The following is a 26,661-nucleotide window of genomic DNA, read 5'->3' as shown; positions in this document are numbered from 1 at the left end:
TGAAGGCGTGTCACATGAGTAGTGGACGCCATTGTTACTGTTACTTGGCCTCCTGAGGAAGCTAACTTGCAGAGTGAAACGGTGAGCCCCGTTGGGCAAAATTGAAAAAGCTAAGTAACATTACTTGTTTAAGCAACTGCCAAGCATCACAATTCAGACTATTTTTTATGGGGTATAGTCAACCCCACGCATAGCCCTTATTTACACACAAGTAGTTTTTTGATCGGTGATAAAAATGGACTCAAAGTAATTTGGGCATTGAGTGCATTTATTACACTACTGCTGTGCGGTGACTACTGAGGTCTTTTCATCCACTTTAAACAGTAAAAAAAGAAAGCCACTAACTTGTTACCACATACTTCTAAGTGATTGGGTTAGTTAAGCTCATTTCAGCTTATTGTTAGTATTATACTTTGCTCTATTCTCGCTGAAATTTTGTCCAGTGTTACATGGATATTCAGCAGGAGACAGCTATTTGTGTCAGGTGTTCAGCGCTGCGTGCATCTGGTAGCGCTATACAAATGTTAATAATAATAATTTTCCGCTGAATATCGCCGAATAGCCAGCTAAGTACCATTTAACCCTCTAGGTGACATTCCTTTCACTCTCGGGGGATTAGCAGCTAGTTGCTAACCAATGGATATTTATAGGGAGATATTCTCCTGCTGAATATACATGGTTTTAGGCATATCCAGCTGAAGTTAATGTAACATGGGGTTAAAAAAGAGGAAAAAAATAATACCTGGGGAAGAGTTTCGGAGGGTCTGCGGGAGGTTGGGAAGGAAGCACAGCCTGGAGCAGGTTTCAGGGCCCGGTATTCAGGCCGGTGGTGGCTGCTGGACATTCCGGAGGAGCGCTTCGGGGTTTCAGTGGTGCCAGGGAGCGCAGGAGGAAACAGTGCCGCTGTTCTGGGGCTTCAGATGGGTTTGGGGTTTTGGAAAGTGTCTGTGCGACAGAAGTTTTCGGGGTAGACCGGTGAAGTGATGACGGGGCCGGGAACGCTGCAGGAGGAAGAGCGCCATGGGAGAGGAGCTGCTGAAGACAGCGCTGCCGTTTGTGTGGTGGCTGAGCAGTAGGGGGTTTTTTTGGCTCCTGGGAGGGCGGAGAAAGTCTCAGGGGCTGGCATCCAATTGCGAGATAGAATGCACAAGTCTTTCAGGGGTCAGTTTTCTATTTCCATTTCTTAACATTTTTTCAGGGGTTATAGTGACTGAGCTCTCAAACACCAAGGGCTCCTCCCTTCCTTCATCTGGCATATTAGTGGCTTCCACTTCCGTTGGTTGGGGAAAATGCTCCTCCTCTTCCCCCTCCCAGTCTCAAGCAGGGTTGCCAGGTGGAAAATTTTTTTCTAGCCCAATCCAGCCCAAAAACCAGCCCAAAACCCGCCCAAACACAAACCCCGCCCCTGACACCCCCACCCCCGCGTCATCACCCCCGCCCCCGCCATCACCGGCCCCGCCCCCGCCGTCACCGGCCCCGCCTCCCACGTCACCGGCCCCGCCTCCCCTGTCATCGACCCCGCCTCCCCGTCATCAGCCCTGCCTCCCCGTCATCGGCCCCGCCTCCCACGTCATCGGCCCGCCCAAAACGTCACTAACCCCGCCCAAAAAACGTCACTAACCCCGCCCCCCCGCGGCCGAAAAAGGCAAAAAGCCGCCCGAAAAACCGCACAGAAACCCAAAAAGCCGCCCAAAAAACCGCAACCCGCCGCGGGCAAAAATTTCCCGCGGCGGGTCGCGGAAAACCGCCCAATTGGGCGGTAAAACCGCCCACCTGGCAACACTGGTCTCAAGTGCTAGGAGTTTTAAAGCCCTCCCCCTTTTCAGGAGGTTCCCTCCTAACCTGTCTGAGTAAGCAGAATTATTCCTGAACCTTCTTCACCTGTCCTTGGTTGCTTACCAACCTTTTACTAGAAGACCCTCGGCACCCTCTGTTGGCTGAAAGTTTACTTGCAGCTGGTTTTCTTATGCTGCCTTTATTCCATAAAGGGGTAGGAGAGCATTGAGTTTGAGGAGGCCGGGCCCTTACATTCCCTCTTCCTTCTTCCTCACAATATTTACCCCTACGTTTATAGAACATTGGTATTTATTCACGAGCATGCACACTAGCCTTTGAGATGAGATACATTTTTATGCCTACAATTAGGTGCTCAAATACCAATACAAGTAATTCTGCAACATAGACGACTTTTGCCAAACTGGCTGAATTTTTTGGCACCTGATTTTTGACAGCTTTCTTGAATCTACCCCTTGATGACTGCCTATATGAGACAATCCCCCCCCCCCCCCCACACACACACACCTCCTTCCTGTTACACCTCCAAAACTCACTATCACAATGAATTGCAGAATGTTATTTAATAACAGATTTGCAGTCTACAACTACAACCATCTATGTATTAGAGGCCAGGAAAGAAATATTTTGGTGGCTTCAATGGGGATTTTAAAATAAGGAGAAGGAGACAGGAAACTTAGCATTTTGTCTGTTGGTACCAGTGGCTGCTAACCCCCCCACCAACCCCAAATATTGAGCAAAACGCCTTCACTGTATCTAGAAAGGGACCATTTGTGTTGTATCCTGCACCCCTAATCATTGTGAAATGTGGAGACCTATGGGTCTAGGTCGGTAGAGGTCAGGTGTAGAAATTCCAAAGTCATGACCAGCCTGCAGCACGGTTAAGTGATAAAAGGATAAATTACAACCTGTGAAAAGCTTCAGCAATCTGGGGCAGTTCCAGACTTGTTGCCATGGTAACTGACAGTGGTACTTTTCAGGTTGCATGCCCTTAAACCACAGGTTGCCATAAATTGCTCAGTGGCACAGCAGAGATCAGCTTGGAGAGGTCTAAAGGGTTCAGAATAACTCAGTACTCCAGCCAGGGCTTGCTGAGCCGTCTTTACATCATGACCTTAGCACTCAACAGCTGGATCAGATCTCAGCAGGGCATTACTAGCACCATTTAAGAAGGAAAAAGAAAAACCATGTGCTCTTCTCATGTGGCCAAGGATAATGATCTGTTTTTCTGGCTTTCTTGTTTGTTTGTTTCAGATATTCTTTTTAATAAAAAAAATTAATATGTGTGCAAATCAATTGTATGTTAACCTGATATTTCTCACATTAAGTTTTGTAAAGTTAATCAACCAAATAAGCACTGACAAATGCAGCGCCTTAAAACGTGGCCATCCTTAGCATCTGGAACTTTGTAAGTCTATGTGCTTTGAAAATGAGCAGCTATAAATGGATTATAGTGGTTAGGGTGGTGAACTGAGTTCGTTCGATTCCCGGCACAGGCAGCTCCTTGTGACTCTGGGCAAGTCACTTAACCCTCCATTGCCCCATGTAAGCCGCATTGAGCCTGCCATGAGTGGGAAAGCGCAGGGTACAAATGTAACAAAAATAAAATAGATACTATTGGAGATTCTACACGGAATGTTGCTATTCCACTAGCAACATTCCATGTAGAAGGCTGCGCAGGCTTCTGTTTCTGTGAGTCTGACGTCCTGAACGTACGTGCAGGACGTCAGACTCACAGAAGCAGAAGCCTGCGCGGCCACATTGGTGATCTGCAAGGGCCGACTAAAACATGGAATGTTGCTAGTGGAATAGCAACATTCCATGTAGAATCTCCAATAGTAGCAACAGTGGAGGAGTGGCCTAGTGGTTAGGGTGGTGGACTTTGGTCCTGAGGAACTGAGTTTGATTCCCACTTCAGGCACAGGCAGCTCCTTGTGACTCTGGGCAAGTCACTTAACCCTCCATTGCCCCATGTAAGCCGCATTGAGCCTGTCATGAGTGGGAAAGCGCAGGGTACAAATGTAACAAAAATAAAATAGATACTATTGGAGATTCTACATGAAATGTTGCTACTATTGGAGATTCTACTCGGAATGTTGCTATTCCACTAGCAACATTCCATGTAGAAGGCTGCACAGGCTTCTGTTTCTGTGAGTCTGACGTCCTGCACGTACGTGGAATAGCAACATTCCATGTAGAATCTCAAATAGTAGCAACAGTGGAGGAGTGGCCTAGTGGTTAGGGTGGTGGACTTTGGTCCTGGGGAACTGAGGAACTGAGTTGGATTCCCACTTCAGGCACAGGCAGCTCCTTGTGACTCTGGGCAAGTCACTTAACCCTCCATTGCCCCATGTAAGCTGCATCAAGCCTGCCATGAGTGGGAAAGCGCGGGGTACAAATGTAACAAAAATAAAAAAATAAAATAAAATTATTTAACCTGAATTGTAGGAGTCTGATGTGAGCACAGCCTCTGCCTTCCCCTGCCCCCTTTCAATGTTTATTATGGATAAAGCAAATGTTCCAGCATAGTAGGCATACAATTGTGATGTTGCAGCAAGGGAAGAAAGACACTAAAAAGAAACATCTGGAAGGACAGTAGAGTTTGATGATTTCGTGTTCTGTCCAAGTCCTATTGTTTTCATAGAGAAAATGGATTAAAGTTATTACATGGAAAAAATGGGACAATAAGCATATTCTCCATATAGCAGTTATAATTGTGTACCTGTGTCTCATGAGATTTGTGCGAGGTAACAAGTCTTTCATGCAGATAATAAATTACAATCAAAGCTGGGTTTTCATACAGTCTGTACCCAGATTTTAAGCAGAACAGAGACAAAAGTAACCCAGCTGATTCAATCTGAAATACATTTCTGAGTCCCAAAAAAGATATAGGAATATGTCAGCATCTTGTCAGGTTACCATGCTCAATAATGATTCCTATTTTGTATATCTTACAGCCTACAGAAGCATCAAAGACCCCCTCCCATCCAATTACTGGTGAGATTCAGGTAAGGAGAAACAGAGTGTGCCTGGTTATCAGTTTGAATTTGATTTCAACTCCAGAGCTGCTTTCTGTTTCACATGGAGGGGCATAATTGAACGAAAACGCCTATCTCCATGGGCGTTTATCTCCGAGAACGGGTCCGTGAAGGGGTGGACCGAACCGTATTTTGGGAAAAAATAGACGCCCATGTTTTATTCAACAATGTGTGAGCTGGGCGTTTTTGTTTTTCAGCAATAATGGAAAATGAAAGCGCCCAGCTCAAAAACGAATAAATCCAAGATATTTATTCATGGGAGGGGCCAGGATTCGTAGTGCACTGGTCCCCCTCACATGCCAGGATACCAACCGGGCACCCTAGGGGGCACTTTTACAAAAACAAAAAAAAAAGGTAAAAGAGCTCCCAGGTGCATAGCACCCTTCCCTTGTGTGTTGAGCCCCCCAAATCCCCCTCAAAACCCACTGCCCACAAGTCTACACCATTACTATAGCCCTAAGGGGTGAAGGGGGGCACCTACACGTGGGTACAGTGGGTTTGGGGGGGTTGGACGACTAATAAGCATTAAGCAGCACAATTGTAACAGGTAGGGGGGATGGGCCTGGGTCCACCTGCCTGAAGTCCACTGCACCCCCTAACAACTCCTCCAGTGACCTGCATACTGCTGCCAGGGAGCTGGGTATGACATTTGAGGGTGAAAATAAAAAGTTGTGAAACATCATTTTTTTGTGGTGGGAGGGGGGTTAGTGACCACTGGGGGAGTCAGGGGAGGTCATCCCCGATTCCCTCCAGTGGTCATCTGGTCATTTAGGGCACTTTTTGGGGCCTTATTCGTGAAAAAACAGGGTCCAGGAAAAGTGTCCTAATTCTAGCTAAAAACGCATACTTTTTTCCCATTATCGGTGAAATGCGCCCATCTTTGTTCGGCAGATAACCACGCCCCAGTTCCGCCTTCGCCACACCTCTGACACGCCCCCATCAACTTTGTCCGCATCCACGACGGAGTGCAGTTGAAAACGTCCAAAAATCGGCTTTCGATTATACCGCTTTATTCGTTTTTGTGAGATAAACGTCCATCTCCCGATTTAGGTCGGAACTTGGGCGTTTTTCTCGTTCGATTATAAGCAGGATGGTAATTTAGGTTCTGTATTGTTTCCTCAGTATGATATTGTATTTATGTTATGTGTTTGTTTTAATTGTACATCACTCAGAGTGCTCCAGAGTGAAAAATGACAGACTTTGTTCTTAAATTAAATGAAATTGACTATAATACTCCCCACAAATGGCCAAGTTCACTGGTTTTTCTCTTTTTGCAGCTGTTCTGCAAGTATTATGTGATATCTTTCCAAGCTTTCTAAGAGATATGTTTGTTCTTATGTGCTGGCTTATTCTCTCAGCTCAGAGGGTTTCATTTTTTGACTGTACCCTCGCTTCCTGTGGGTTTGCCATCCTTAACTTGGGCAATGATATTTCCAATCACAGCTCCCTGGATTTGGAATATGTTTCCCAGTTGACCTGACAGCTGAATTGAATTATCTGTACATTTGAACAATTGTTGAAGACAGTTTGTTTAACAGTGCTTTTGGGAATCTCACCCATCCATGTACATTCTATTCCTGGAAGCTAACAGGAGCAGAAAAAAATTACCATATTTATGACAAAGAGTTATTGGCCATTAAAACTGCCTTGAAGAATGATGCCACCTCCTTGAAGGAGACTGCCTCCAATTTCAGGTCTACATGGATCATAAGAACCTGGAGTTTCTGATGACCTCTCCTAACATGAACTTGTGAAAAAGCCTGCTGGTGGTTTTCTTTTCCTGCTTCAATTTCATCCTTACCTGCCATCTGGGCCTCCAAAATAGCAAAACTGATGCCTTCTGCCAGAGAGAAGGTGATGATGAGGTCCTAGAACCAGAGCCTCCAACCATGATCCTTTTTTAGGACTTTATCCTGGTGCATGTGCAGGTGGGCTTATCTAGTGATGAGTTTACACAACATCCACAGTGGGGAATGACACAATGAGGGGAGAAGACATATTGGAGTCAACATCAAGGATTAATGTACCAGAGGGAAAAGGACAAGGCAAGTGCTTTGTAGATGTCATAATACTCTGTTCGCAGGCCATCCCCTCATTTAGGAGATCACAGAGCTAGTGGGCTGAGACTTCTGGTGGCCAAGGTAGGGTCAAGACGTGAGGGAGTATGTGTGCTCTTGTCAAATCTGTGCCCAAAATAAAGGTGCCATGGGACAACCCTCAATGAGGTTTAATGTCATTACCTACATTTTCTAAACCATGGAAATGTACAGGCCACTCAAATTTGGGTACAGATCCAAGATCTGCACATAAACTAGTCAATTAAACACTAACAATCAATTATTGCAGCTAACATGCACTTAATTGGCAGTAATTAGGAGCTACTGATTTGCCCTACTCACTATTTTATAACATGCGTGCCTAAATTTCATAGTGTGCAACTCAATAGGAAGTGTGGTCATGGGAGGGGCATGAGCGGGTCAGGAGCTTTCCCAGAAATTAGCACAATGTTAAAGAATACTTGCATTTGTATGCCTAACTGCCTTCAGTTGTGCAAAAGCATTTACACCAGCTTTTGGCAGGTCTACGTGCTCACGCCTAAAGTTAGGTATAAAGGACTAGATTCTAAATATATCATGCCAAAAAAAATTGGCACCGAAAACAAATAGTCCTAGGTGTATTCTATAAAGTACGTCTAAATTAGGTGTAATTTGTAGAATAAGCTTACATTTCTACATGGTTTATAGAAACACCGAGCGCCCAATTCACGTAACTAAATGGAGTCACGACTTGGTGTAAATGCTGATGCAGACTGGGTGTACTCTATAACAGCACACATAGATTTTAGAAATGCCCATGACCCACTCATTCCATGCCCATGCCGTGCCCCCGTAAATTCTAATTCATGAAAATTAGTGTTAATAATTGCAGTTATCGGTGCTGATTGGCTTGTTATCCAATTAAGTTCCACGTGCAAATCCAGAATATGGCACATGCAATTTAAGTCACAGTATATAGAGTCTGGGGGAAAATGTGCGCTAAGCTAATATTCTTTAAAGGATGCTCTGATTTCCCTTTACAGAATACTAGCTTAGCACAAATCTTAATGACGCCTAACTTTGGGTGCCATTTACTAAGAGGCCCTTTTACAAAGACATGTCAAAAAGTGGCCTGTAGTATTGTGGGCGCGTGTATTGGATGTGTGCCGGACCATTTCTCCACTGCGTCTGGAAAAAGAAGGTTTTTATGTTGGGCCGGGAAATGGACATGCGGCAAAATGAGAACCAGCGCACATCTATTTGTGGCCTGAGCCCTTAACGCCACCCATTGACTTAGCAGTAAGGGCTCACACATTACCCACGTGGTAACCATCCAGCGCATGCGAACTGCCAATTAATGCCGGGAATGCACTATGGAACGCACTACCAAACACCTTGAAAACAACGCATGACCTATCAAACTTTTGGAAATCACTAAAATCTTACTTATTCAAAAAGGCATACCCTGATGACCCAACTTAAATGCCTCGATCCCACAACACAACGAAACTAAGACTCGAATTGATCACAACTCAACCCTTCATCCTTATTCCCTGATGTGTTTATCCTACATGAACCTTCTAAATTGTCACTCTGTATCTGCTATATCGGAACTGGCGATCGCCATCACGGTTACTAAGTAAGCTACATTGAGCCTGCAAATAGGCGGGAAAACGTGGGATACAAATGCAATAAATAAATAAATAAAAATGCCCCTGCGGTAGAAAATAGAAAATGATGCAACAATTTCGGAAATACCACCTGGGGAACATGGTAGCTGAGCGGTAATGCCCAACTTGGCAAGTGCTGGACACATGTAGGCCCTTACGCGGCTTTGTAAAAGGGTCCCTAAATCAAGGTCGTAGTGTCCGACAGAGGTACACAGTTACCACACATCTCTGGAGAGAATGTATGAAGCTTCTGGACATTCAGGTGCAATTATCTTTAACCTTACCTGTTGCAATCTAGTGGACAAGAACTAGTTTGGAACAATATCTATGAAGCTTTTCTTTAATATTCCCTTATTTCTTGTTTGTCCTGTTTGTCTGTCCTAATTAGATTGTAAGCTCTGTCGAGCAGGGACTATCTCTTCATGTTCAAGTGTACAGCGCTGCGTACATCTAGTAGCACTATAGAAAGTAGTAGTAGTAGTAATTATTATTTTTTTATGCTATATATTGAAATCTGGTGACGTTCTCATATTTTTTTGAGTAATTAGTTAAGGGAATGTATTTAATAGTTTTCCCAATTTTATTTTTTGAGTAAACCTAAAAACACAACTTCGTATGTGAGCTAGCACATTAATGCAAGTTAGCAACGAGGGTCTCACTTACTCAAAAACAATAATTGACAATTGAAATAAGTGTTTTTAATGTTCACAGTTTTCCCAAACAGAAATGCAATTCAGGTAAATTTGAAAAACATTTATGTGCCTGAAAATGTTACCTGAATGTTTTTCAAACTGATTTGGAGGAAACAAGAGACCTGTACAGTAACTGCGGAAGGCCACTAGGCATCCGTTTCTCAGATACTTTAACATTTCTATTGCTTATAAATCAGCTTCCATATTGCTGATCTTCTCTCTTCTTCTGACAAAGGAATCTCTCCCTGTCTTCCCATGGCCTAAGAGGAACAATGTCTGCTGATGGGAGCAACCTGTCAGCATAGTTTTAGAAGGATGGGTTTAATCATCACTGCTGGATGAACGGATCAGCGGAAACTGAACTATTTGCAAGAAAAAGACATAAAACCTTAAAAAGAATGTTCTTCCTCTTTTGCAGCTTCAAATCAACTATGACAAGCATCTTGGTAATCTTATCATCCATATACTTCAAGCTCGAAACCTTGTGCCCAGAGACAACAATGGTTACTCAGACCCCTTTGTGAAAGTCTATCTACTTCCAGGAAGGGGGTAAGGAAACATGCTTCTCTTTATTTTACCAATATAGTGCTGTTACCAGGCAGATGGGAAAAATACATTTTTAAAGAGGTGCAATAAAACTTGAACATACATTTCATATGGTCTCAGCACTTTCCAGCAATGATAGCAGGTGTTAGGCAGTCACACGCTGAGAAGGGAAGGGGATCTCTCAGAATTACAGAAAACGAGGGGATTTGATAGAGCTCCAGGTGTCCTTCTCTTTTCCTGGGGGTTCCATGAACCCACCCCTCTATTTTCCTACTGTCCCACCCTCATGGATTATGTCAGAAAGCAGGAGGAATCAGATGAAAGCTGAAGAACCAGTAGTTTTTCTCCTAAAGCTAGTGGATTTTTGAATTCAGCTTACAACTTCGGGAGACCCATTACTCCAGTCTGTAGGTTTTTGCTGTTTTCTGTTTAGATTGAATCTGAATCAATCCAAACTGCAGAAATTAAGGGGTATGTTTACTAAGCGTTAGCATTTCTAATGTGCCTGTAAAGTTAATGCGCATTAAATGCTAACACGCCTATACATTTCTATGGGCGCATTAGCGTTTAATGCGCATAAAGCATTTACACGCATTAAAAACGTGAATACGCCCATAGCGCACCTTAGTAAACATAGGTGTAAATGTGACGGGCCCCCTTTCTCGGACAAGTCACAGGTACAGATTTATGCCAAGGGGCTTGAGGAACTATCTGTTATTCTCCGTTCTTTCCCTCTTTCACTCAACATGTGCACACTCTTCTCTAGGGGATTGCTTCTCTCCAGGGTAATAAATAGAAATAAAACAAAACAAAACATAGAAAATAAAATAAATGATAACTTTTTTTTATTGGACTAACTTAATATATTTTTTTTATTAGCTTTCGAATGTAACCCTTGTTGTTCAGATCAGAAATGAGCAAATGTTGACAAATAACACATATAAGTGAAACACAAATGAATTCCAATGACAGTCTCACAGGAAGAGGATGGGGTGGGTTAGTTGAGAAACAGGGAGAACTGGGTGGGTGAGAGGGAGAACTGGATGGGTGAGAGACAGGGAGAGCTGGGTGGGTGAGAAACAAGGAGAGGTGGATGGGTGATAAGAGGGTGACAAAGCAATATAGTTTTATGGTTTATAATGGGATAGAAAACCCAAATCTTTGTTAAGTCCTAGCTGGTGGGTGTCAAAATATTTCATTATTTTGATTTCAAAGATCTTACGTTCCTGGATTGTTTAAAATTTTCATTTTAATGATGTTTAATATGATCTCTATGTAAATTGATTCTCTTCTTTAGCATCTTAGCTTGCTTCTCCAATATAGACCCTTCTTTACACTTTTTGCATTGAATGACATATACCACATTTGAAGATGAGCATATGAAGGATCCTCTTATCCTGAATGCTTTTCCCATATGAGTGACTGTTGGATCCTTCGTTCCCTGGTAGTCCAGTGGGGGTGATGGAGCAGAAATAAGGTCCATGAGAAAAATGGCTGCTGTGACCTCTCATGGCAGACTTGCTGTACTTATGTAGAGGTTGTGGCAGCCATTTTCCTCAAATGGATCTCGCTTCTGTCCCCATCGCCTCTACTGCATCACTAGGGAGTTAAGATAGTCCCAAGGCAGCCTACCGAGACTTAGAGAGGAAGGTCTTCCTGCAGGGGGGGTGGTCTTCCTGTCATGGGCTGGGTAGAGTGGGAAGGAAGGAGTGGGGCTGTTTGAGGGTGGGAGGGGGGTTTGAGAGAGAAACAACAACAAAAACAAAACTATGCCGGTACCATCCAATATTCAGCCAGGACCCGCATAACTGTCTTATGTGGGCCCCGGCTTAATATTGGCTGGATCTCACATAAACTCCAACAACCAGCACCTAAACAATTAGCCCTAGATTTTCAGTGTCAGTTCCTATTACTACTACTACTATTTAGCATTTCTATAGCGCTACAAGGCATACGCAGCGCTGCACAAACATAGAAGAAAGACAGTCCCTCCTCAAAGAGCTTACAATCTAATAGACAAAAATAAAGTAAGCAAATCAAATCAATTAATGTGTACAGGAAGGAGGAGAGGAGGGTAGGTGGAGGCAAGTGGTTACAAGTGGTTGCGAGTCAAAAGCAATGTTAAAGAGGTGGGCTTTCAGTCTAGATTTAAAGGTGGCCAAGGATGGGGCAAGACGTAGGGGCTCAGGAAGTTTATTCCAGGCGTAGGGTGCAGCGAGACAGAAGGTGCGAAGTCTGGAGTTGGCAGTAGCGGAGAAGGGAACAGATAAGAAGGATTTATCCATGGAGCGGAGTGCACGGGAAGGGGTGTAGGGAAGGATGGGTGTGGAGAGATACTGGGGAGCAGCAGAGTGAGTACATTTATAGGTTAGTAGAAGAAGTTTGAACAGGATGCGAAAACGGATAGGGAGCCAGTGAAGCAACTTGAGGAGAGGGGTAGTATGAGTAAAGCGACCCTGGCGGAAGACGAGACGGGCAGCAGAGTTTTGAACCGATTGGAGAGGGGAGAGGTGACTAAGTGGGAGGCCAGCAAGAAGCAGATTGCAGTAGTCTAAACGAGAGGTGACAAGGGTGTGGACGAGGGTTTTGGTAAAGTGCTCAGAAAGAAAGGGGCGGATTTTATGGATGTTGTAAAGAAAGAAACGACAGGTCTTGGCGATCTGCTGGATATGAGCAGAGAAGGAGAGAGAAGAGTCAAAGATGACCCCAAGGTTTCGAGCTGAGGAGACAAGGAGAATGAAAGAGCCATCAACAGAAACAGAAAACGGGGGGAATGGGGAGGTGGGTTTGGGGGGGGGGGGGGGGGGGGAAATGAGAAGCTCGGTTTTGGTCATGTTTAATTTCAGGTGGCGTTGAGACATCCAGACAGCAATGTCAGACAAGCACACTGAAACTTTGGTTTGGATGCAAAGTGAGATATCAGGGGTAGAAAGGTAGATTTGGGAGTCATCAGCATAGAGATGGTAGGAAAAGCCATGGGATGAGATTAATGAACCAAGGGAAGAAGTTCCCAGACATGGCCCAGCTCTGAATATCTGAGGCTAATTCTACCCACAGCTGTCAGTGTTTAAAAAGACACTGACCGCCATGGGCTGAATACCCTTGACCTGTTTATGCTTTTGCATTCAGGCAAAGGGGTGGATAAAAATCTGTGACTTTCACATCCATTTCACAACGGACAACACGTAAACTTAAGGGAGGCTTCTCACAAGACATAACACAAAGGCCCACGGCACAGCACAACAGATATGAATCTTAACTTCAGAAAATCCAGTCTAGGGGGTCTCTGCTTATATCAATCTAGGCAGAACTATTGCAGCTGTATTTGAAAGGTATTAATCTTCAAACAAAGGTAGTAGAACTAGAGGACATGAATTGAGGATGCAGGGGGGCTGACTCAGGAATAATGTCAGGAAGTGCTTTTTTTCACGGAGAGTCACGGTCAGGCTGGAGGGAGATTGAAAGGTGTTGTGTATAAATTGGGGTAACTTACTGATTTGAAAGAGATTAATGTGACTTCTGTGATGACTTGGAAATGCCTTAAATATCTTTGTTCAGGCTTTAACACACTCTTTCTTCTTTATTTCACAACATTTTCTATTTGTCAAATTGTCAATGCTTCCTGCTATTTAACCACCAGGAGCCAAAACAAATTTGGGTGAATCAAAGTCTAGATCTCAAAATACAAGAACTAGGCGAACTCCCCATAAAGTTATGAGACAACAGGTCTGAAGCAATGAAAAGAAATGTTGAGATAGTGAGTTCCACTCACACTGTACAACTTACTCTCATAGGTCGTTGGGAAGTAAAAACGTTTCTACAGTAAGATGGATTAAATAAATAGTTAAGCAAGAGGTAAAGGTGTAAAAGAGAATAGGGATATTTCCCAGTCACCTGACTTGGTCACTTTTGGATACAGGACATTAGGTGTGATGAGTTGATCTGATCAAGCTTAACACATCTTAACGTTCTGATCTTCTGGTTGTCACCCTGTCGTTAGTTTATCCCCCAACTTGCCAGAAACCATCTACCCAGCCTGACCCAGTTTAACAACATTTTGATCCCATGTTTTGCGGAGGTTAACAATTTTGCTCGTGGGTGTGGCATGCACAATGTTCTTTTAAGAAAATCAAGCTAATGTAAACCAAAAAGAGGGATATTGAAAAAGTAATTTAACGTAATAATAAATGCATGGAAACATTTGCAGAATGAAAGGATGTGGACAACGGTCAAACTAAGTCTAGCATTGCTTGCATGCGGGGAAGTGTTTTTCCTCTCAGACAGGTGAATTGTTCACTCTAGATATAGGCCAATCCTAGACGAATGTTATATAAATCTCAAATCTCCTCACCATTGATTTTTGGAGGTGGGTTTTATGATCACAGCCAATGAGTCATCAAAAAGATGTCTCAGTTGATGCTGTTTCTACTCTCTGACTGCGATTTTGAACCTGCAGTACGGATTAGTCTCATATCTCTGCTTTTTTTCCCGTTAATGTCTATTGTACCAGACGCTGCAGTTCTAACTTGACTTGTTTGTTGATTATTCACATGTTGGGTCTTCTGTCTCTGTCTCCCCCTGTTTTTTTTTTTTTTTTTTTTCTCTGCTGCTTCCTCTCCTTTCACGTCTCTGTTCAATGCACTGTCTCATCCCTGGGTTTTTGCAGCCAAGTCATGGTTGTCCAGAATGCAAGGTACAGTTGCCCATCTTTTCATTTTATTCTTTGAAATTCGAGCTTCTGTACGTGTGTGATTAAATGTGATGTTCTGTTTTTTTTCTTTCTGAATATCTCTGGTGTGTGTAACATCCAAGTTGTAGTTCTGCTACTGGTTTTGCTTTCTTCTTTTACCTGGAAATCTAACTTAATAGGGTGGTTTTAAATAGTCCATCTGGTCCCATCATTTCCCAGCAGAAATCTAGCTTGAAGGTACAGTGTCCTCAGCTCTGTTTCTATACTCATACTAGGGAAGGCAAACTGAAATCACAACTGCCACTGAGAGTCAGTGCTTGCAGTAGAAAATCAGTAAAAAGAAAGGGAGTGTTTCAAATCCCCAATTAGCTGACATGTGATCCCATATGAGAAAACAACTGCACTGACTCCAATTAACTTGTGGATTCCTGCTCTCAACAGCTCAAAGTCCTAGTTTCATTGTATGATAATGACTACCACAGAACATCCTACGGGCTAGAGATGTACATCTGAAAAATGCTCATGTCCTGTCATTTCCCTTACAAACAAAAAGAGCACAACTGGGCCTTCAAGACGGAGTCAACAGGAGTCCTTTATTAATGAATGACCCGACTTGGGCAGTGTTTCGGCATCAACAGCGCCTGCCTCAGGGGTCGAAGTGTAATTATAAATTATGGAAAAAATGATGAAATTCAAATCCTCAGGATAAAGAAGATGCAGTTTTAAAAGAGCATTGTCTATCAAAATAGCAAGTATATTTTTGGAAATAGAAAGTACACATCAGGGGTAATTCTACATCCTGGGCGTAAACATTATGTGTCCATTGCTTGCATAAATGTTTTTCCTTTAAGGCATTAGGGCTTCTACTGTTCACCCTTTGGATGCTTAATTCTAAGCATCCTGTTATGGAACTGCCCCCTGCTGTTTCTCCACATGGGGGCGCCGAGTTTACCCTCTGCTAAGCGTTTGCATACTTTTAGCAGTATTTGAGGGAAGGAGATTTCAGTCAGGCCATTTCCCCAGCAAATATCTATTTCTCAAGGGAAATAGCTTTGAATATTCTTCTTTCAGTTTCCATTGAGGAAATCACTGTCCTGTCATATGTTCATATATAAAATGAGACTGAAAGCTTTCTCGTGTTTTGCAACTGCAGAACAATCTGGAAGCTCCCAGAAAAGCACTAACCATGATTGTTGTTCAGGATGAACACTACCAAAAAAATAGCTTATTTTTCCAAATTTCCATGTGTCTTGTCTTGTTTTATTTTTACACATGTGTTTTAACAATGCACATTGAAAATTTTGTGCATGCAAATCGATTGTAGACTTGTTAATTAGCAGGATATGTGAATACACGTGATTTGCATGCACAGCAAATTTGTCAAGCACTCAACTGAAGCAAATGTCTGTTAGGACTATGTTCAGGGTTGGGGTAAGATCCACTAGTTCCAGGGCAAACACTAGTTTCCAGCACCATAAAGCCCTGAGTCGGTGTCATTTAGTAAAGGAGGATCCTTTCTTGTACTGGAGCTTCAGGAACGATCCACATCTTGGCCCCTTTGACTGAACTGCAGGAGTAAATGGGCTTAGCACGTCCTAATGGAGGACTTTCATACGCTCTAAGATCATTTGAAGAGTAGCCATAAATTCAGCCTTTTTGAATTATTTCATTTTCTGGCCTGAAAAATATAAATGTAGGATCCCTTCCACCTCCTAAGAGCTCCCAAGTCAACTCAGCATTATGTCAGTGCGCTACACCCATCCTCCACCCCTGACATGCCCCCTCCTCCCAAAAAGATAAGAAAAATGAATAAATACTGTGCGGTTCCTGCACGCAAATGGCAACACACTTTACTGCATCCTGCGTTAGGCCAATTTTCCCACAATAAGTGTGAATTAGTGCTTAGCACAGGTTGGCAAAAGGTCCCCTTCACCTGCTCTGTTCATTTCCAGTGAAACTATTTTTATTTCAGATCTTTTAAAAGGGATCCTTTTACCGAGCCACGTTAGAAAGTGGCCAGCGCTGCAGTTAGCACGCCTGAATTTGCTATGTGCCCTGGCCACTTTCTAGTGCAGTAGAAAAATGTTAGTAATGGCAGTGTGCTAATTTCACAATTGGTGCACGGCCATTCCCGCCTGAGCCCTTACTGCCACGTATTTAGTTGGTGGTAGGGGCTCACGCACTAACTCTGTGGTAATCGGGTTCCATGTGGCAAAGGCCATGCAATGCCTACGCCCTGCCCCTGCGCTAGAAAATTATTTCTATTTTCTGGCGCAGGGATTGGTGCATGCTGATCACAGCAATACCACAAGACACCTCAGCACCTGCAGTGGTGCTGTTTTGCCACACACTACCTGCGCGGTAGCCCTACCACCCTTTAGTAAAAGGGGCCCCAAAAATGCAGCAGTTATTGCCGGTCATCTGTGTGCCCACATTTTTGGGATGTTCAATGGAGAAGAGGTGGAGATGTATTATAAATAATTATTTTCTAAGGGGCCCTTTTACCAGTAGCGTAGCCACAGGTGGGCCTGGATGGGCTGGGGACCACCCACTTAGGGCTCAGGCCCACCCAACACGTTTGGCAGTATCTGGTGGGGATAACAAGCTCTGCCAGCTGAAAACTTCCCTCTGATGGTAACGAAAACGCTGCTCTCCACAATACTGGCACCTGCGCATGCTCAGTTTTCAGTGCATGCCTGCTGCAGACTGCCAAGGTAGAAAGAAGCATTTTTCCACCAGCTGAGATATTATTTTGGTGTGTGGGGGGAGAACACTTGGTGCTCACCCACTTCTTGCCTAGGCCCACCCAAAATCTGCTGTCTGGCTACGCCCTGCCTTTTACAAAGGCACGCTGAAAATGGCCTGCGGTAGTGTAGACGTGTGTTTTGGGTGCTCGCAGAATCATTTTTCAGCAGACCTATGAAAAAATGCCTTTTTAAAATTTTTGACGAAAATGGACATGCGGCAAAATGAAAATTGCAGCGCATCCATTTGGGGTCTGAGACCTTACTGCCAGCCGTTGACCTAGCGGTAAAGTTTCACGCAGTAACTGGGCGGTAATGACCTACGCGCGTCAGAAAATTAAAAAAAAACATTTTTTCAGATGCACGCCAAAAATGAAATTACCGCAAGAGCCATGCAGTAGCCGGGCGGTAACACCATTTTGGCTCACATTGGCCGCGCGTAGATACTTACGCGGCTTAGTAAAATGACCCCTAAAATACTTCTGTAGATTCAGAAAGTCCGTAAACACATTTGTACGTTTTTGCAAGCAAGTTGGATTTGCATGAGAGAATTTGTCTACTAGTGGCTGTCTTTATAAAATGATCCCCTGAGATTTATATACCATAAATAGCCTTGGATTTAAATACCGGCTGCAGTGTTTAAATCTGTAACTGAATATTCAAAGCTCACCAGCACCCCGACGTCAGTGATCCACATCTTAGTGGAAGTTATCTGAGAACTGTCAGGACCCAGATAACTGTCCGGATAATATGACAGTACAAGAGCTGCCCTCACGTAACCAGATAATTAACTCGGTACAGCAATACCTGAATGCTTCCAGTGCCCCTTTGGCTCTGGCTCCAGACCCGGATAATGCCGGGGTGTCAAGAGAATTCCATTTTCCGGATAAAGCAGCTATGGTCTTGGTAAGCAGCATTTATCTGGTTTAGGATCTGCTTGTACACAGTAAAATGCCACTGAATATCAGGCCCAGTGATCCTGTAAATATATCAGTGACTAGACACAACTTTTGGTGTAATGGTAGAAAGCTGTTTCCTCTTTTAAACACAGAAAATGGACTTTTACATAATTCTATGGCCGCACATGCATGTAAAGTACAGGCACACAGAAAGAACATGACTCCTTTTGCATGAACTGCATGAAGGGTGTTCCTAAGGCGTGATTTGGGCAGACTGGAGGTGGAGTTGCTCCATTCACATGTAAGTTTATAAAATATACAGGAACACATACAGGGCCCTATATTCAACTGGCAGAGGGCAGCATGTTTGGGGGTTCTTTTAACAAGCTGTGGTAAGCCCTGCACTAGCATCGAGGGCCATTTTTTCCACGTGCTGCGGCCCTTTCTACTGTAGCGGGTAAAAAAGTCTGAAAATAGCCATGGCCATGTGGTAAGATTGCTCTTACCAGGGGCGTAGCTAGACTTCGGCGGGAGGGGGGTTCCAGAGCCCGAGGTGAGGGGGCATATTTTAGCACCCCCCCCCCTATATTGCCGCCTTTGCCCCCCCCCCCCCCCCCGCCACCGACCCCACCCCCACCACCAACCCACTGTCGCCTACCTTTGCTGGCTGGGGGCCCCAACCCCTGCCAGTTGAGGTCCTCTTCTAATCGTAAAAGGCTTCATTCTGTTTCTGACGTCCTCGGCTGGCGGGGGTTGGGGTCCCCAGCCAGCAAAGGTAGGCAACGGCAGGTTGGCGGCGGGAGGGGGGTTGGGTGGGTCATCGGCAGGGAGGTCCAGGGGCAAATCTATGGGGCCCCGGCCCCCCAGGCCCCACGTAGCTATGTCACTGGCTCTTACCTTGTCGCCATGTAAGAAGGAGCACTTAAAGCCTCCGGCCCTAACCTGGCCAGATTACTGCTGAGTTAGCGCTGTGCTAAAAATTATAGCCCTATTTGCCCCAGCACAGGTAATGGCATGCGCTGGGGCTGAAACTAGCACCAGCACCGACGTTGGGCCGGCGGTAACTCCAGATTAGCGAGTGGTAAACCCGCATTGGGCGTACTACTCTGTAAAACGACCCCTTGCTCTGTGCCGCCGCTGTTAAACCCGGATTTTCGATGCCAGGGCCATATCCGGCGACTAGCATTGAATATCCAGGTTTATTTTGGCCACTAAAGAGTTAACCGCCTATGCTGATTCACATTTTAGCGGTCCAAGATACAGCTGCTATTTAAGTGGCCTATTTTGACCGTTCAACATAGCTGGTTTGGCCTTGAATATCCATGGCTAACCGGATATATCACGTGATACAGACGGTTAGTGACTAGCACTTACCGCCAACCATTGGTAAGGGCTCCTGCGGTAACCCAGCAGTAACCAGGCAGAGTGCGGTGATACTTGATTACCACCAGGTTAGTGCCGTGGTAGAGAAAAGAAAATTTCCAGAGAGCCAAAAATGGTGCACGCTCCAGCCAGAACTCCCACCTGTGGTCAGCGGTAGTTCCGGATTAGTGAGTAGTAAGCTCCTCTTTATAAAGGAACCCCCCAAGTGCCAATTAACCAGAGGTATAAGGACAGGCAGCATTTAACACACGCTAATGCCCGCTAACACAGACTAATCTTTAATAAAGGGACTCCCAAAATAATGTAAGCTAAATGTATGGTGAGGGCCTGTTTGTTTGCAGAGACAGCCTAGAATTTTCTAGAGAATACAGCGAGATGGACCTTGTATGAGTACTGGTACCAGGGGCGTATCTGCGTGGGGCCTCAGGGGCCTGGGCCCCCGCAGATTTTGCCCTGGCCCCCCCTACCGCCATCAACCCTCCCCCGCTGCCGTTCTTACTTTTGCTGGCGGGGGACCCCAACCCCCGCCAGCCGAGGTCTGCTTCCACCTGCCGCTGCCTTCACAACTTCTTCTTCAGCCGGCGGGGGACCCCAAACCCCCGCCAGCCGCCCCGCGCTGTTTATAATTCATCTTCGGCCTCCGTGGCCGTGCTGCTGGGATAGGCGGCGCTGTTGAAATCCACTTCGGAGTCTGACGTCGTTGTACGTTGTACGTGCTGCGACGTCAGACTCCGAAGTGGATTTCAACAGCGCCGCCTATCCCAGCAGCACGGCCACGGAGGCCGAAGATGAATTTTAAACAGCGCGGGGCGGCTGGCGGGGGTTTGGGGTCCCCCGCCGGCTGAAGAAGAAGGTTTGAAGGCAGCGGCAGGTGGAAGCAGACCTCGGCTGGCGGGGGTTGGGGTCCCCCGCCAGCAAAAGTAAGAACGGCAGCGGGGGAGGGTTGGCGGCGGGAGGGGGGTGGAGAGACTAAGTTATTGGTGGCGGTGGGGGCTCGGCGGCGGCGGCGGCGGCGGGGGGGGCGGGGGGGGCGCTAAAATGTGCCCCCTCCCTCTGGCTCTGGCCCCCCCTACCGCCGGAGTCCAGATACGCCCCTGACTGGTACTCAGCGGCGTACCAAGGGCAGGGCGGTGGGGGCGGTCCGCCCCGGGTGCACGCCGCTGGAGGGGTGCAGAGAGCAGCCGCGCGCCTGACGGCTCCGTTGGTTCCCTGCTCCCTCTGCTCCGGAACAGGTTACTTCCTGTTCCAGGGCAGAGGGAGCGGGGAGCCAGCGGAGCTGAGAGCCGCGCGGCTGCTCCCAGCACCGGGGGGGGGGGGGGGGTGTCATGCTGCACCCGCGGGGGGGGGGGGGGGGGTGCATCGGTGATCCGCCCCGGGTGGCAGCCGTCCTAGGATCGTCACTGCTGGTTCCATAAAGGTAGAGTAGTCCTAGGCTAGTTCATACATGTGCACCCCATGGGAAAGAGTGTCCAGCATGTGTGCTTAGAGCATATGCCTTAAGAAAAGTGGACACTGTTAACCACAACCAATATTCTTTTTAAACGACTGCCCATCCTCTTGCAAGGCATTGAAAGCATTCACCATCACACGTCTGCCTTCCAGCAACATTTCTTCATGGCTTTGTTTTTCATTTGGCATCAAATGGCCCATAAAATAATCTAATCTTTCCCTTCCTGACTTGATTTAGTGCCGAGTACAAGCGAAGAACCAAACATGTGCAGAAAAGCTTAAATCCGGAGTGGAACCAGACGGTCATTTATAAAAGTATTTCCATGGAGCAGGTAGGTAATTTGGTTACGAGTTGAATAGAATGATTCACTTGTCTTGTCTCCAGGTCTAAATGAATGCTTGACACACCCCTTCATTTTGGAGACGGCATATTCAGGAAGGGAAAGGGGGTGGGCCATGATGAAGGTAGGCCCAGGGCCACCGTGTCAGAGGACACGCGGGGAATTTGTCTTTAACTTCCTGTGTGTAAGTCACAGTGAGCAGTTTGCACCCGTACAATCTGTGGCTGTACTGGGGAAGGGGATTTTTCCTCTTTAAAACTGAGCTGTAGGTACAGAATATGTACAGTTATATATTGGGGAAATATATTGGGGAAAATGTCTGCTGCATTATATCAGCTGTGGAACAGTAAATCTTACCGGTTACTGCTCTGTGTCTAAGTAGAAAATTCGAGACCTGCAAAAACATGACTGAGCACAATCAGAGTGTGAAGCAAGGCCAAATTAATTTTCTAAAATCAAGGTTGATGCAGTGGTAGAAGTGGCTTGGCTGCCATGGTGAAAAAAAACACACAAAGCAGGCACGTAGAATGCATAAATTATCCAGTTCTGTGAATGTGAGAAGAAATGTATGAAAGACGTTCAGGCTAATTGTGCTTTTTACTCCTAGCTAAAGAAGAAAACCCTGGAAGTGACTGTGTGGGACTACGATAGATTCTCTTCAAATGACTTTCTTGGTGAGGTAAGTATTAATTGTTTTCTCTGCTAAGAAACAAATATGCAATTCACCAGCAGATGTTGTAATTCATATGCATTGAATTTTCTGGGGAAACAAATTAAAACAATAGGAGACGTCCTGGAATAATAATCACTTTCAGCCTTATTTTTAAAAGGATGCGGAGAGGGGGATTCAGGTTGGGATGTGGAGAAGTCCCACAGTATTTTACACAGAATCTCTTATGAAACAGATGAAGGACTGCCTGCGGAAGGGTCCCCAGGTCTAGCAGACAAGGTGATTTTCCTAACAACTGCATGTGGAGAAAACACTACTCCTACTCTCTAGTCCCTCTGCTCCTGCAGCACCAGTTCCTCTCCAGTCACCCCTCACTGGAATCAATACTCCACCTCCCTCCCCCAATCATCCCTCCTGGCCTCAGATGCATTCCTGCAAGGCATCCAATCCCCCACCACCCAAATCTGAACATCTCCAGGTGCCTACTCTCCTGGAAAGAGAACCCCCCCCCCCCCCACCCAACTTGCCTGGCAACAATGACCCCCTGAGGTCCTCTAAGCAGATGCCCTCACAACCCAATCCCCATCCCTTATGTGGAAGAGGGTCATAAGTACATAAGTAATGCCATACTGGGAAAAGACCAAGGGTCCATCGAGCCCAGCATCCTGTCCACGACAGCGGCCAATCCAGGCCAAGGGCACCTGGCAAGCTTCCCAAACGTACAAACATTCTATACATGTTATTCCTGGAATTTTGGAGTTTTCCAAGTCCGTTTAGTAGCGGTTTATGGACTTGTCCTTTAGGAAACCGTCCAACCCCTTTTTAAACTCTGCTAAGCTAACCGCCTTCACCACATTTTCCGGCAATGAATTCCAGAGTTTAATTACACGTTGGGTGAAGAAAAATTTTCTCCGATTTGTTTTAAATTTACTACACTGTAGTTTAGTCTCTAGCAATAGTGCCATGAGACCACTGCTAAAGGTCATTTATGCCATTTTCTCCTCATATATGACATATGTAGGAGTACTAAGGTAGGTCTAAGGGAGCCTACAGGGACATGGGTGAGCTTTACGAAGGTGAAGGAACATGGAAGGGTCCAGGAGGGGGGCATCTCTTGGGGATGGGGGTCCAGGAGGGGTGCTTTTCTTGAGGAGGAGTCTGAGAAGGGGCCAGAGTCTTGTTGGGTCAGGAGAAATATATGATCTTGTTGGTGGGTTTTGGGTAGGGCCCTATGATCTTGAGGGGGAGGGTTGGAGAGGACTAGACAGATCACCTTATGCATGTTCCAGCCTATATTCATCTGGGACCCACATAAGTGTCTTATGCAGGTCCTGACTGAATACTGGCCAGCACTCACATAATGCCAGTGGTCAGCACATGTGGTCCTAGCCAGATGTTCAGTAGTACCCAGACATGGCCTGGCATTGAAAATCCAAGTCTAATTTAGCCAGCGGGCGTCAACACTAAAAAAAAAAAAAAAAAACAATAACCACCACTGACTGAATATTGACTGGTAAATTAGCAGATGTGAAGTTTTAAGATGGTTTTTTTTTGTTAAAGACTATTTTGTTGCTTAAATATTTTTTGTATTTTTAGTACAGACTTACTTAAACTTGCCAAAAATGGTACAAACATATGTAGAGTCACTGTCCTGCTTCCCTCTGCTACATCTGAACAATTTAAGCCCAATATCCTATGGCCCTTTGGAGGCCAGCTTTGGTTATCCACTGTATATGGGCTTTGGACTTAACCCTCGGCTACAGCCGCAACATTAAAATGGCCCATATGCGGCCTTCAGCCAGTTTTTGTGCACTTTTTTAGAGGTGGCTGGGAGCAGTGGCGTAGCAGGGGGGGCTGCCACCCGGGGCGGGGCGGTTCGCTGTTGCACCCCCCCCCCCACCGGGTGCAACACGATGACACCCCCCCTCTCCCCCCCGACAACCAGCTCCCGCACCCAACCTTTAAAAAGAATACCGGGAGTCGCGCCTGCCCTGCACGTACAAGAAATGTGCACCCTTGGCTCTTCTCTCGCTCTGTCCCGCCCTTGCGGAAATAGGAAGTTGCGTCAGCGGAGGGCGGGACAGAGCGAGGGAAGAGCCGACGGTGCACATTTCTTGTACGTGCAGGGCAGGCGCGACTCCCGGTATTCTTTTTAAAGGTGGAGAGGGGTGTCGATTCGCTGAGGGGGGGGAGCTGGCAGGGAGCACCCCCTCCCGAGCAGACACCTGGGCCCCCCCCCCCTTGCTACGCCACTGGCTGGGAGCTGAGGCAGAAGTTGGATGTAGATATATTACATTCATCTCAACATGGTTTTCGAGCACTTCATAGTATAGTACTGAGACCCTACTGCTTACAATAGTTTCTACAGTTAAGACCTTACTCTCTGCTATCTCTCAGGTGATCATATTACAGTTTGATTTTTCGGCTGCTTTCAACATGGTTGATGATACCTTTTCACTTAACAGATTAACAGATTGTTTAGAACATTTTTCATTCACAGTGAACCCCTCTGGGTTTTTAATGAGAATAAGGAAAGATAAGAAATCCTGGTAAAGGGCTTAAAAAAAAAACAGAAACAGGTTTATGTTTTCTAATGTGAACTGTCAGTTGCTTACCTTGGTAAAAGCTACATAGAAATGTGCTGAACTTTGTTATATTTTGCAGGAGGGGGATGGGTTCCACAGCTCTGCCTGCATGCAAATGGGGACAAGCAGACAGGTGGATGGGAGTAATTCCACACACTTTCAGGGGATTAATTCACTGAAGGGAACCAGTACGGAGATTACCACATGCTGATACCTGGCAACAAATAGAGGAGATTGATAAGTACCAGAGGAGATAAGAACATAAAAATAGCCATATTGGGTCAGACCAATGGTCCATCTATCCCAGTATCCTGTTTCCAACAGTGGCCAACCAGGTCAGAAGTACCCGGCAGAAACCCAAATAGTAGTAAAATCCAGAATCCCAAAGAGTAACAGCATTCCGGAATCCCAGAGTAAAAAGATTCCATGCTACCAATCCCAGGGCAAGCAGTGGCTTCCACGTGTCTGACTCAATAACAGACTATGGACTTTTCCTCCAGGAACTTGTCCAAACCTTTTTTTCAATCCAGATATGCTAACCGCTGTTACTACATCCTCCAGCAACGAGTTCCAGAGCTTAACTATCCATAGAGTGAAAAAATATCTCCTTCTATTTGTTTTAAAAGTATTGCCTTGTAACTTCATTGAATGTACCCTAGTCTTGGTACTTTTTGAAAGAGTAAAAAATTGATTCACTTCTACTCGTTCTACACCAGTCAGGATTTTGAAGCCCTCAATCATATCTCCCGTCAGCCATTTCTTTTCCAAATAGAACTGAACTGTGATTTGTATGCCCTGTGTGATACCGTGAGGGAGGATTGATGGTGAGCATGCACAATAACACAGCTGGACAAAGGTGTAAAACTGAAAATAAGTGCTTTATAAACAGAAAATCTGACTCCTGATACATCACAGGGCCAAGAAATATAACGTGAAAAGTCTCTTTGGTTTAACGAATACATATATATATATATATATATATATATATATATATATATATATATATATATATATATGTACGTGTGTGTGTGTGTTTATATATATATATATATATATATATAGAGAGAGAGAGAGAGAGAGAGAGAGAGATTAGAAAGTTCATTTTCATAGCAAACAGTTCTATTTTTTTATTAATCTTCCACTAGTTATTAAACAACATTCTTCTATATTTCTTTTCACAAAAGTTTGAAACTGTTTATTCGGAAAACATTTCACCAATGGTTAGTTAGCGTTAGTGCTGTTTACTAAGCCGAGCTAGTGTTTTTAGCACGCTCTAACCGTGTAGACGCCCATAATAATCCAATGGGCGTCTACACGGTTAGTACACACTTGTTTTTAGCACGCGCTAAAAATGCTAGCGCACCTTAGTAAACAGGGCCCTAAGTTTTACTAAATTTAGTCGTGTGGACAGGTGCTAGGTATATTTTATAGAGAAAAAAAATCCGCCAGAAGGCGGAGAACTCTAGACGCCCCACGGACAACAACAAAAAATGAGATAAAAGTGGGAGGACGACCAAGGATTCCAAAGACTGAAAGGATGTATAATAATAAAGATGTTTATTGAGGTGTAAAGACTCGACACAACATCGTGTTTCGGCCGTTAGGCCTGCATCAGGAGTCTTAATGCCAAATGCCGTTGAGAACTATTTGATGAAGGCAAATCCTCAACAAAGGGAGGGGAGGTCTTTAGAAAGACTGTTGTGAAGGTGAGCGTGCTTCGTTGTCTCCTCGGACACAGCGCTTGTAATGGAATGCTGCAGTAAGACTCCTGATGCAGGCCTAACGGCCGAAACACGACGTTGTGTCAAGTCTTTACACCTCAATAAACATCTTTATTATTATACATCCTTTCAGTCTTTGGAATCCTTGGTCGTCTTCCCACTTTTATCTCAGGTATATTTTATAACCATGCCTAACTTTGGGCGTAGTTTATGGAATACGCCTAGGTGTATCTTTTTCGATGCTGATTTTTTAAAGGCGCCATATATAGAATCTAGCCTAAGTGTGTTACAAATGTCAGATTAGATTAGATGTAATCAGCAGCCCATTTTCCTCTTCTGCATTTGTGCCACTAAAAGCTTTCACCAGTCACAAGAGCGTAACGTTATTCAGACTGTTGCTGAG

The 26,661-nt window shown here is 45.1% G+C and overlaps 1 protein-coding gene across 1 annotated transcript in view; it reads left to right on the top strand.

Moving 5' to 3' along the window:
• Positions 1-26,661, top strand: part of PCLO (piccolo presynaptic cytomatrix protein) — a 371,777-nt gene that overhangs the window by 294,915 nt on the left and 50,201 nt on the right. The window contains exons 15-19 of the mRNA XM_030216678.1: positions 4,752-4,802; positions 9,649-9,779; positions 14,443-14,469; positions 21,180-21,273; positions 21,890-21,961. Coding sequence (XP_030072538.1) covers positions 4,752-4,802; positions 9,649-9,779; positions 14,443-14,469; positions 21,180-21,273; positions 21,890-21,961 — 375 coding nt within the window. The remainder of the gene's footprint in view (positions 1-4,751; positions 4,803-9,648; positions 9,780-14,442; positions 14,470-21,179; positions 21,274-21,889; positions 21,962-26,661) is intronic.

The sequence above is a fragment of the Microcaecilia unicolor genome, chromosome 10, assembly GCF_901765095.1.
Source record: "Microcaecilia unicolor chromosome 10, aMicUni1.1, whole genome shotgun sequence".
NCBI lineage: Eukaryota > Metazoa > Chordata > Amphibia > Gymnophiona > Siphonopidae > Microcaecilia > Microcaecilia unicolor.
The sequence above is the reverse complement of the archived record's forward strand: the minus strand, read 5'-3'. Positions and strand labels throughout refer to the sequence as shown.